The sequence below is a fragment of the Cimex lectularius genome, unplaced genomic scaffold (genome assembly GCF_000648675.2).
Source record: "Cimex lectularius strain Harlan isolate CLEC.00 unplaced genomic scaffold, Clec_2.1 scaffold177, whole genome shotgun sequence".
Lineage (NCBI taxonomy): Eukaryota > Metazoa > Arthropoda > Insecta > Hemiptera > Cimicidae > Cimex > Cimex lectularius.
Window position 1 is genome coordinate 699,741 of NW_019392787.1, and position 13,115 is coordinate 712,855.

General features: G+C 33.7%; 1 protein-coding gene across 1 annotated transcript in view; it reads left to right on the top strand.

The window, feature by feature from the left end:
* LOC106674207 overlaps positions 1 to 13,115 on the top strand; it is a 39,225-nt gene that overhangs the window by 15,816 nt on the left and 10,294 nt on the right. The window contains exon 3 of the mRNA XM_014406808.2: positions 9,439 to 9,481. Coding sequence (XP_014262294.1) covers positions 9,439 to 9,481 — 43 coding nt within the window. The remainder of the gene's footprint in view (positions 1 to 9,438; positions 9,482 to 13,115) is intronic.

Consider the following 13,115-nt stretch of genomic DNA (forward strand, 5'->3'; position numbering starts at 1 on the left):
TATCCTTGGTCTGTATATCCTCGCTGATTTTTGTTGGTTCAGACGCGTTTCGGTATTTCGCCATCCTCAGTGTTTGTACACCACAAAAATCACCCAAACAATGAAGATAGCGAAACGCATCTGAGCCAACAAAAATCACCGAAAATAGGAGGACTGAGATGATAAGTAACTGTCAAACAACAATATTATTCTGTTTAACAACAATTTCTTTTTAAAAAATCTGAAAATTTCTATCGCTTCACTAATTTCGCCAATTAATTTTAATTGAATTTTTCAACAGTCAGTGAAACAGTTAGAACGTTTAAATAAAAGCCGCCGACACGCCTCGGGGTCAGATTAAGTTGCGTAATTTGTTCAAAATCTGAACCAGGATATTAGCTGTCCTTCATGCTACTTTGAGTGTAGTACCAATAAATAAAAAAATAAAAAAATTCAACTACGATAATGTACCGTTCCCTACATTCAGATTTTATATTATACACTCAAGGACAAAGAAACCGGACATTCGTATTTTGTTGTTCATTTCAAACTATATGTATATATTTTTTCTATGTTACTTACAACATGCTTATTTTAATTTAAACCAAACTAAACGAGATACAAATTCATGAAGTTAAGTAAAAAATATTTAGTTAGTATTAGTAGATGGTTTGAAAGAAGCTTCAAAACACCGGGAAATCATAGATTAAAATTTAACAGCTTATTCTATCCTTAAATGATTTTTCGGCGTTTTGGTGAATTTTCTTTCAAACTACAGTAAACCCGTTTATCCGGACACCGATTATCCGGACTCGTTTGTTAAAATATTTTTTATAAATTATTTGGAGATCATGAGATGCATGAGGTAAAGTAGTGTACAGTCCCATGATCTCCTAATAATCATTAATTAACGGTCACTACACACTACACATTTTTTATAAATTTTTCATAATTCTCAATGTATGTATATTATTTTTTTAAATTTCATTATTCAACTATGGGACCTTTAATTCGTCGTTCGAAATTCGTAAAGGCCACCAAACCGCCCTTCCACTACTCACACGATCGAAGAGGCCGGAGTGGCAGTTTTTGTTAAAAAAAATAAATAAAATAAAATAAAAACGTGTCTACCATTTTAAAAGACTATAAATTGTTGTCTCGTGTTGTTCGTATGATGGCTTCCATTTGAAAAGGTTTTGTTTATTACGTATATTTTTATTAGGTATTTTTAGGCATTACATATAAATTTTTCGAGAAACGCATGTACGGACAAACAAAAATAAAACTAACAAAAATTATCTATTACTTTAAATGTTACTTGATTTATGAATTAAAGTGTTCACTTTCGTATGTGTAGTTTTTTCGTTTTTATGACAGGATACTAATAAAACCACAAATTTTCGGATTATCCGGACTTTCGATCATCCGGACAAGTCCCGGTCCCTTCAAGCCCGGATAAACGGATTTCTACTGCACCTTAATTAAATAATTTTTATTAAACTCAGGAATTTCTGATCTCGGTCAGTTTGGATTCCATTAAAATAAGTATGTTATAATTAATATAACGATAAAAATGCACGTAATTTCAAATAAACAACAAAATTCGTGTGTCCGGTTTTATTCAATTGACTTTATTTTAACGTAAGAGTCTACGTAGTCTCTTGCAAAATTAAGAAAGTAAATGCAGAAGAATGGATAGATAAATAGGCATACCAAGAAGGATTTAAAGATGGAGAGAGAGGAGGGAGAGATGGAAAGAAAAAATAAAATAGTGCACTTTAAATAGATAAGTAGATAGAGCAGTTAAAAAACAGAGAAAGCGTGTCTGAAAGATATATGATAGAGGTCGAGAAAGACATACATAGAACCCGAAAAATAATCAGATGTGTTCTTTAAAAAAAGAGCTCGATATATAGAATAGAATATATTGTGTGTGTGCGAGCGTGAGGGAATGAGAGGGAGGGAGAGAGAGAGAAACAAACAAACAGGATAAAATTGAGAAAGTGAAAATATTCACAGATAGATAGGAAAATAGACAGATGTAGAGTACGTTTAAAAAGGGAAATGTTCATATAGAATAAAATATGTTTTGTATGTGTGTATGTGGGCGGGCGCGCGTGTATATGATGGAAAGAGAAAGAGAGAGAGAGAGAGAGAGAGAGAGCGATGGGAGGGAGAGAGAGATAGAGAGAGACAAACAGACAGACAGAGAGGATGAAACTGAGAAAGTAAGTAGATTGATGTACAGATAGCGAGATAGAGTCTTAGAGTTGAAGGTAGCGATACAAGAAGAGAGAATGAATGAGTGATTGAATAACGTTTTATTTATATTATAGTCACAGTATTTGACCTAATTTTACCACATTTGCATAGACCAAGAGAGAAAGAGAGAGAGAGAGAGAGAGAGAGAGAGAGAGAGAGAGAGAGAGAGAGAGTGATGATACATATGATAAATAAATATAATAAACTGGGTCAAAATCTCAATCCTCTAATATAACAATGTTGGTAAATGGCAAATGCTTTATTTACAGAACCAAAAGTTCAATAAAATAGAAAGCAAGTTATAAAACGAGGCTGAACGGTGATATTTTCAATGTTAAACATTTAAATGTTAACATTTAAAACTGACATTTAGATCCACCTTTTGATCGAAGGCGTTTCAACAATGCTTAGGACATTCGAAATGTAAATTTTCACCTGTTATAAATGTGAATGTTAAAAATAGTTGATTAAAGCACTTTCTTTAATGATATTGCCTGCCTGATTTTCAGTGCTATCGTTTACAGAGCGAAACTGAGCAATTAAAATTATTTATTATATAATTAATCATTGGACGAATTAGAAATTACATCAGGTGCTATGAGATTCTATCCACTATAACAAGCCGCATTTGCAATTTGTCCGCAGTTTTGCAATCTACTGTGGTTTTTCAGACCTTTCTATCAATAATTGACTTACTAATCACCTTGGTTGTACAAACCAAGATAATTAAGGATCAAACATGTTTAAATATTATTTTAAAAAGTATAGTTTTTTAATTATTCAAAAGTCGGTCCGAACGTGTGATTGTTCGATAAGAGTACAAGTAAATAGATTGCGATAGTATTTCGTCAGATTCGACAACAGTGCCAAGACTGTTGGGAAATAAAAGCCGAGCTGTCAAAATGAACCGTATTTTCACGCAGCTACGACAATCTGCTGGACGTCTATAATGATCCAGAGAATACCAGTATAATGAATGGCATAAAAATCTACTGGTCGGAGAAAAAACTTTCTCCACGACAGTGCTAGACCGCAAGTGTCTCTCGTCCGACAGGGCGAATTGCGAGTGGGTTCTGGGTTCTCCATAGTTGCCCAAAGAAAGTTTTCCCTAATCGTCGAGCTTTTTTTTTTAATATCATGTAAAAAGGCCTAATACATTTACCTCGGGTTTTTAGGTCAATAAGAACCAGCCTATTCTACAAGGTTAGGTTTCATGACGTACTGGATTCAAAAAGCAAGGACAGGAATACCTAATCGTACAATCTAAAAAAATTTAATATTCTCCAATTCTCGTTATAAAAATTTATTATCCAAATATCCTACTTAAATTAAAGTCATGTATTTACGAAACTCTATGATTCCTAGCGAAAAATGTTGGAACTTAATCACTGCACTCTGATACTTAGCAAAATTAAAACTTTATAGTTATTCCTGGTAAATAAATAGAACTTTTTGAGTTTTTATTGAAATGTGGTGCCAAAATTTGGTTTTCTTAGGGATTCAAATAATAAAATCAGAATTGTTTAAAGCAGAGTCATGAACATTCGATTACAATTTTCTATAAATGTTTTAATCAATCGATATCGTAGTTCATTTTTCATTCTTGGTCCTGTTTTTAAGACAATGATCAGTCTTTTTATCTGTCCATGATCTTCAACGTTTGGAAGTCCTTGGCCTTGGGAAGTGTGTCCATGTCTGAAAAGGAAACAATTTTACGCTACGGAAAAAACGATTTTCCGATTAGAAAACCAAAATAATTGAGTCAAATATTGTTCTGTCATTGTTGCTGACACGAAGGGGAAACATTTATTCTATATACAATTTTCTTTTAGACTTTAACCACTTTTCAGATTATCATAAATTGATAGTTAACCTTTTATCAAAAAGATTTTTTAACTTTCTTTGAGTCCGTTTAATTCGGTTTCCTGAAAAAAATCTGAGGAAAAACCAGCGTTGTAAAAAATAGATAAAAACATAGAGAAAGCGTTAATATTTAATGTGTAGACATTTCCTTACTGTAATCCTAATCCTAATCTTAAACATTTTATTTAATCTATTTATCAAAACGATTTTTTGTATGTATTAACGATATTATTTATTTACATTTAACCAAACTTTGTATCATTCAATGAATGGTTCAGATCTCCTCTCTTAAAAGATCAGAGAAACTAGCAGCGTTGTGTTTTAGCAAATTGATCAAAGTATAGAGAAAAGTTAAACATTTAAAAGATAGACATGTAAAAAATTTTGTTTTTAAGATTATCTTAAACATCATTTTTAACCTTTTTATCACATCAATTTTTTATATGTTTTAAAGATATTATTTATTAAGGATCAAAATGGAGAGGGAGGTTAAATTAATGTTCTTTTGTTCGACGAAGAGTGAAAATCGATGCCAAGCTGATCCATAGGATATAAAGTCATTATATTATAGATTGTTTTTATATATATTTATAGATTGTACTCCTGAATATTTCTGTATGTTTTTACTTGTTATGTTGGTAAGTTTCACAAAATGGTGACAAAAGCCTTTTCTATCGGGTTTCTTTTGAAAGTTTGATACACTCAAAAATTAAATGTAAAGTATTCGGTGCTACTGTTCGTCATGTACAAACTTTTGAAGATTTTTGTCTTCGTGTTAATGAAATTTCACACTTCCTAATAAGAATGTCTTCTTCAAGGTTTTCCTTGTAAATGTTCCTCTGTGTAAAACATGCATTCCTCGGAGGAGACGCCAATAGGGGCAAATTAACTGCCACACCGATTTAGAATTGTTTACTTTTCTCTTTTTTTTCCTGTCAAAAGGAAGTACAAGGAGCTACTAGGAAAACGGAGAATTGTGACCGACGCTGTGAAAAGTCTTGTTTGTGGTCAATAGAATTGAGATCAATGGTGTGAAAATCATCGGAAGATACATGAATAGATGTCACCTTCCCTATTCAAAGCCATCTACGCTTGTTTAAGGCATTAGATAAGGGGCTTTACCCCGTCTCTGACGTCCTTTCGTTTCGTAATTCGCCTCCGCAGGCGTTCTTACTTTTACAACCTACGTGAATAGCCCCTTTCTAATGGGATTTTTCCAGAACACCTGTATATATGTTATTTTTTATAAATAAAATGCTGTTTTGAGGAAGGAACTTGTCTTTTAAAAGATTTTTAAACTTTAAAATATAAATAATTACTCTGATATAATAATGGATCGAATAATGGCCGAGTCTGTGCGTTTTTCCCGCGAGTTTATTCATCAACCACGTGACTCATAGAGTGAAATTATTGACCTATTTCGATAAAACTGAATCTTAATAATATAGATAGTAAATAATCTTAAAAATAGAACACGGTAGTGTAAATGAAACGGTAGATAGATTATAATAGTAAAATGTATATAGAAAAACATCTGCACGTATTCATAAAAGTTTTGGAAAGGTATCGTGACACTTACATTCGTGCAAAACAATAGAGAAACAAATACAAATATTAGAACATCGGTTTAGTATGGGTTTACTTAGTTCATATTACTATATTCCTAGTAATTAATCATTATATAAGATCTTTGACGTTTATTTACGGAACATTGTGTGTGTGTGTTTCTCTTTCATTTTTTGTTCTCGGTCCAACAAAAAGAAGGTTGAGAAACTACATTTAATGTATAATGAGAATAAACAGTCTAATGTTGACTGGGATTTGACACTAAATTGAGTTTGAAAAGACAAAGTAATATTTTTTTTTAAATAATACATAAACGAATAGAAAAAAATTTATATTTAACAAAAATATTTAGTCATTAACTTAACCTTAGAACCACAGAAAACAATCAACTTTTTTTATTTAAGTAAAATAGTAATGCTTCTCGTAGCTTAACTTTTGTAAAATTAATCATATTGATAAGTTCTAGATGCTTATTTATTGTATAAAAACGGCTAATTTAATAAATTCTGTGCATATTTCTCTGATGGTTGTCCTTTCTGGGAGGGGACCGTTCTAAAAAGAAGGTAAGAAAATACACTAGCACAGACGAAGTAAAAAATAGTTTGAGACGTATTAGATTTTTTTTAAATATAAAAATAGACATGGTGCTATTTATCTCTGTATTCTCTTTTTTAGAAAACAATATATAATAAAGTATGTTTCATTGATCCTATCTTTAGAACAAGAAATCAATAAACATTTTTTATTTAGATTTTAAAAAGAAATATTTCTTGCATGTTTTATTTTAAGTTTTTTTAAATTAATATTTATGTGTTTCTCAAAATGTTCGAGCTGGTTAAGGTTATAAAAAGATAAAAATAAGGGAGTTACTTTAATGGATTGTATTTGTAATTGAGAGCCAAGTTGACCTACCGTTGAAGGTGAAAAGGAAGGATAAACTAATGAGAAATAAGGAGAAACTAAATTTGCGGGAATTGAAATGATATTTTCTGGTGTCCTTTGAGTGAACTGTATCCAATGGAATTTTGATGGTAATACAAAATTTGTTGTGATTGGAAATTTTGCCCAAGAGGAAAAAACGAACTTCTTACTGGGGTGCAAAAACGAAGCTATATGTTTTGGACGTTTCTTTATGGTACAATAACCGGGTCATCAAATATAGAGTCTGTGTGTTTTCTCGTTCGTATGTCCTTTTCATGGTTCTGTAGAAAGAAGGTGAGAAATTAAACCGAATGCATAACGAAAAACAGGCCATTGCGATGTTCAGAATGATTATGTGTTTGTTATTATAAAAATACATAATTATACGTACTACACAAATAGTAAAAGTTTGGCTATGTAAAGTAATATTTTTGTTTTTGTATAATAAGAAAAATATCGGCAGACGGTATTTAGCATGGTGTACTTTGTGGACCTGTTGTTTCATTTGTTGAAGTCGTGAGGAGCGGTCAAGAATGAGGAAGTTTAGAAAAACACTTTTGTCATTTTTTTGCCGTCACCATAAGAATAACACCACACTTTATGTCCTGAAGATGACCCGACTAAAGGTCGAAACGTTCGCAAAAAAATGAAAAAGGTGTTTTTCTAAACTGCCACATTCTTGACCTCTCCTCACGACTTCAACATTTGTTGCTGTAATGTACTTATTTAAATAAACTTTTTTTTGAGTGGGTTCGCAACAGCAGAAATCATATGTAGAGTTTGAATGCAGGGCCGCTGGTTTTCTCCCCCCCCCCCCGACCATTACCTTAAAGTGAAGAGCGCATTGTCAACGCCTAGACCGTTTTTTTACGAGGGTACACAACAGCAGAGGTCATTTCAACTGTCGGGGTGCCGATGTTTTTGTAAGTATGTCGGGTTCGAATGCAGGGCCGCTGGATTCTTATCCGAGACCTTTACCTTCCAGTGATGAGCGCCGTGTCAAAGCCTAAAACGTTGTGGCCACCGACGCCCTGTCCCTAGTATTGTTATTATTATTATTCTTTATAATAATATAATGCAAATATGGAAATTGGGAAAAAAATAAAGAATACTACGGGCTCGTTTCTGGGCAACCTGTTCCGCCAATCCTCGCTTTGACTGTCAGAAGGGTCGGGGATTTCATCACTCCCATGTTTATGCCATAGCAATATGCGGACCAAACCGCGAGTGTAGACGAGATGTAGCTAATGTTGCAAATCTCACCTGTATTTTATTTACAATAATTGGGACTTGCCAATTTTTTAGGTACGAACAAATACACTTTCCCAATAGGTAACAAAAAAAAAAACTAAAGACAAATTTATTTTGGTAACCATTAATTTATTAACTCTGACTTTTCATTTTCTAGCTCACTTTTGATTTACACTTTCATGTCTTTTACAATTTAATAATAAACTCTTTGAGAGATTTACCATGAGGTGTGCTCAATATTTGAGGGGAAATCTGTAGTTTGATCATTTGCTATCATTTTGGTCCACAAGAGCATTTCAAAAAGCATAAATAGATTAACTAAAAAAAAAATTAATCTCTTTGTTGAATGTTATACAGTGTGTTGTTTATACAGAATACATTGACATTTGACAATATAAAAAAGTTTTTGGAAAACCTGAATGTTCTTTGTATAAATCTTGCAGGTAGACATTTTGATGGATTGATGTCCTTTTTCATTCTCGATATTTCCAAAACGCCTCATTTTCTTTTAATCGGAGGTGTCAATTCTGACAGAGATATCTCTCAAAACTGCCAATTCCCTAGTGGGCGGACACAGATTAAAACCAAAATCAGCAATTTCAGTTGAGAAACAGCTTGAAAAATTGATACAACAGTTACGGCAACAAGTATTTCCCATAGGCCATTGTTCTCGTTAATATCGATTCTCACACTTAACGCCTTTCTTGTTTTACTTTTAAAATCGTCTTGCAACATTAAAGACGGAGTATCATTGTTATAGAATATCTATTCTTTTGAGAACGAATTTCGTAGTGAGTGCGAGTTACTGCTCTGGTAAAAACACTAAACCCTTGTAAAATTACATGACTTTTTGATAGTTTCTTGGCCAAAACATGATTTCTTCGGGAACGGTTTTGAACGTTAAATCCTGTCAAAATAATCTCACCTGATCTTTCAATTTTCATCGATGGGACAGTAAAAGGTTAATCGACTAGAATAAAAAGGACGAGTCTGTGCATTTTTCCCTTCCGTTTGTCCTATTCTGGGTGTTATGAAAAAACTTAATGTAATAAATAATTCCATTATATTTCATGGTCCGATTGACCAAAAAAAAATTTCTTTCAATTAACTAATCTTTATGTAAGGTTGAAATGAAAAAGTTAGTGTCACGAGCGGGATTCGAACCCACGACCTTCGGCCATTAAAAAGAATAAGTCATAAATAACAAAAACAGACAAACCATGTTTTTTTGTTAAGATTGCTTATTTGGCGCAGGTACTGAGAAACGTTTTTTGAAGAAAACACACACACACTATTATTCCCAGGCTTTCTTGGTCTCCTCAAAGACGTCGAGAGCTAAATTGGCAAAGAATCAAACCTGGTCGTCTTTTATGACCCATAACATGATCCCCATCAGTCTAAAGTTGTATATATTTAACTGTGTCTCGAATGATTCTTTGCTATGGGTGTCTGATGTGGGGATTCGGAGATTCGAAGCTGTCCAGCGATTTTTCATAAGAAAATTTTTTCTCTAACAGGTGGCACACCACATTTCCTCATTGTTGTACTAATCACTTTATTCAATTGCATTAATAAATCAAATGATTGTTGTTTCAGGCAACTACTTTCCTCAGCATCCATGCAGCTCAAATTCCAACCAGTGAGTTTTTAAATATTATACTCTTTTTTTAAATTTTATATATCAAATATAATAAAAAATTAACTATTTTAACCAAAAGTTCATGTTGAAAACATCAATTATCGATGTAAATCGATTTAGATTTTTTAAATTCGTTTATTTTTCATTTAGACACGGGGTTCTAAAAATTATTCGTTCAGTTCTATGTAATATTAACACTATATTACCTAGTATTGGTTATTGAAAAGGTAACTCATTAATCTAGCAGATAGTCTCTTAGATAGAATATATAATTTATATAATTACAGTTTATTTTATCTAGCCGGTGGTTTGAAATAATAATCGTTAACTGTTCATTACATATCTATTACCTAGCCGAGGTTGTTATTCAGTCTATTCCATTTTTAATGTACATACTACTATTCTACGCTCGCCTTTTAATAAATACATCTCTACTTTGGTTGTCTTTGTTTGGATTGTCATATTTTCTTGCAGGGAAACACACAGACCAAACCTCCTAGAATAGCCAGATCAGAAGTACAGTTTCATTACCCCGTTGTCTAAACAAAATCGCCTGATTATTGGATTTATCCTTTAAATTTGGCCAAAACGAAGTCTCTCTCTTTGATTGATTTTGATCAAATAAACGAAGGTCTGGTTATTAAATTTATCCTTCAGGATTTGGATTTATTTAAGTTCAAATCGGCACACGCGCAGAGTTGAGCCTATCACTTCTCATAGTCCACGGCAATTCCAGCATTTGTCATTTATTGTAAATTTACAATAAATGATCTCATTCTGGGGCAGACCTCAGTCTTATTCGTCCAGCCACCGAGCTCTGAGTGTGCTCTCAACAGCTGGGTCAATGCATGTAGTTCTTAGATTCAAATCAATTCAAACTCTTACTCATTTTGAAACACATACACTGTTATTTACATACCATTTACTCAATTAGGTGGTGCAGTAATCGATATCATCACTCTTTTCACCTCGTATATAACTAACTTATTGAGGGTCGAAACTCAATAACCTACCATCGACTCTTTTACCCTGCACATTCACACTAATAAATGCATTCACTATCAGCACACGGTAGGTACTATATGCAATAAAACAGTCCTGTTTCTTCCAAAAACTGGAACAGGGGACCCAGAAACCGTTGCAGTGCTCAAGAATTATTCTCATATAGGAATTATTCTCATAGGAATTGGCATTCCTACGCGCTGGTGGTTGGTTTTATAAAATCTGGAACTCGAAACATCATGGAACTGAGCAATAGTCCGGTCTTTCTTTTAAATTTGCGATGATGTACCAAAAAACAAAATAGGCTGATGCTTACAGTTCCACCCGATTCTCTCAATTTCCCAATCGGAAGTTAAAAGCGGAGATGTTAACAAACAAGTCGTGAAACAAAGCCCATCTCGGATCCTAGAAAACCAGCTTAAAATCGATACATTGCACGGTCCAAGGTTGTTCATACATTTGAATTGTGCTGAAAACGAAAACGCTTTCTGAACGCCTTGTTGGACCAAGGGCGGTAGCCAGCAGTTATTCTTGAGGATGACGATATTGTTGCTCACAGGCGCCTCTTTGTTGTTGAGCCATGGCCTTGTGCCTCCCGGACCTTTTATCGCCATCAAAACTACGCAATTCTTTTGCAACCTTCTTAGGAATCTTATTATATCCGTACAATTCGAATGAGAATTGAATGTTTATTGAGAGAATAATTCAGTAGACAACGAGGAAGTCTGCGATTCTACCTTTTCAGCTTAAGGATTTAATAATAATTTATTAAATTAATTCAGTAATAATTTAGTCATTATTATCGAAGTTTTGATTGTTTTCGACATGAAAGGAATGATGAAAATAGCTCGAGATGATGAGACGGGGCAGTGTGAGACAAAGCGATGGTCTTCCTTTGTCTTAAACAACGGGTTGGCCAAATTATATTGTATTATCCGCCGCTGGCCAGGGGTACTTCGAAGGTCCTTGAACAATTTTCCACACTCTCCTCCACAACGCCCACCGAAGAGACTGCTGACGCCAGTTCAAGACCAGCGAAGTAAAGTGAAAAATCCGTTTGTTTAATTTTTTGAATGGGCATAGAAACATGGGATAGTGCTGGTACATCCTTTAAACAGGGTCCTTGAAGGAGGGGGTTGATCATTCAGAACCTGGGTTTATTCTTATCGATTTTCTTTTCCCCGGCATACAAAATCTTTCTAATCAAATCTTAAAAATATACGATAAGATATCAAATCATAAACAGCGCATATCAAAGCGTGGAACTGGGAACACAGTCGGCAAATTAAACAGCTGTTACTAGATCTGATCATGTTTCATGACGAAGGTCGAGACAGGGTGTGGCGAAGGTGAAAGTAATCCAAAGTCAGCCATATTTCTTGTCCTTATCCCACTACCTAGATGGAAAGATAATCCTTTTTTGCCCAGATGCACCGTATGGAATCTGCGATTTGAAAGAATGACTTCAATTTTGTTGTGCCCGATGGTTTAGTATTCAACCAGAACAACAGTCGATGTCAAATTCGACACGGGTTAAATCGTATACTGCTGAAAAACAACAAATTACGTTAATTAAGTTAAGATATGAACTTTGCAAGGGGGAAAACTGTAAAGATTTAAGATCCGCTGTGATGAGGAAACGTGATGGTAAAACGAAGAAAGGCTTAAAATCCAACATTCAATGATAAACCTTAAGAAATTATACAGTTCGAAATATTCTAAGTTTTACATTTCGTTTAATTAAAAGCTCGATCATTAATTGCGCCAAGGAAAAAAGATTTTTTTTTAATTTTACTGTCGAGCGGGAAGGAAAAAAGTTAGCTTTCACCAAAGCGACTAATTTTGCAATATTCAGGAAATAAGCAACACCCTGATTTATAAAATCTGGGATTCGAAACACCATGGAACTGAGCAACAGTCTTTCTTTTAAATCCCTCTCGTTCAAACCACTTCGCTAACTGCAGGAGTAAAGCGAACAAGTTAATAATTTGACAGGAGATTGACAAAGGATAATTTTGGTTTACAACAAATATTTTGGCTGTTATTGCAGTGTTAGAATATTAAATTTTAATTTTCTTCAGATTCTCCTGACAATTATCGCTAAGAAAAAGAGAAAAAGGACAATCGTTTAAAATAGAGATACACATTCAGAATGTTCTCGACGCCGAACAAGCAATAATTCAATAAAACTGCAAACTACACACCGACTTTATATTAAAACTTTAAAATGTGATTATACAATAATAACATGTCAGACTTGATTAAAGGATTCATAAATGACATACAGATCCTCGGTCAACGGCCGTCTTTGCGCCGAATGACATTATGGCGGTTATGAGATCGTTGAACATGCTGCCCACCAGCTCGTGCCCATAAACTGAATGTGGGACATATGTGAACATAAGGTTTCTCCGAAAAGGCGTAACAACGTGACGCAGTCAAAAGTAGTTACGTAAAATTGAGAAATTAGTGTATTACTATGAAGCAAAAAAATTGGGTGGACTAAATTATAATTTTGAGTCAACCTGTTAATGAAGGGTGGTATACGGATGCATTTTTGATTAAATTATTGGACACTAAAAACAAAAGAACACGTAAAGAGAGAGAAAGCATTATATATCGATATGAACGC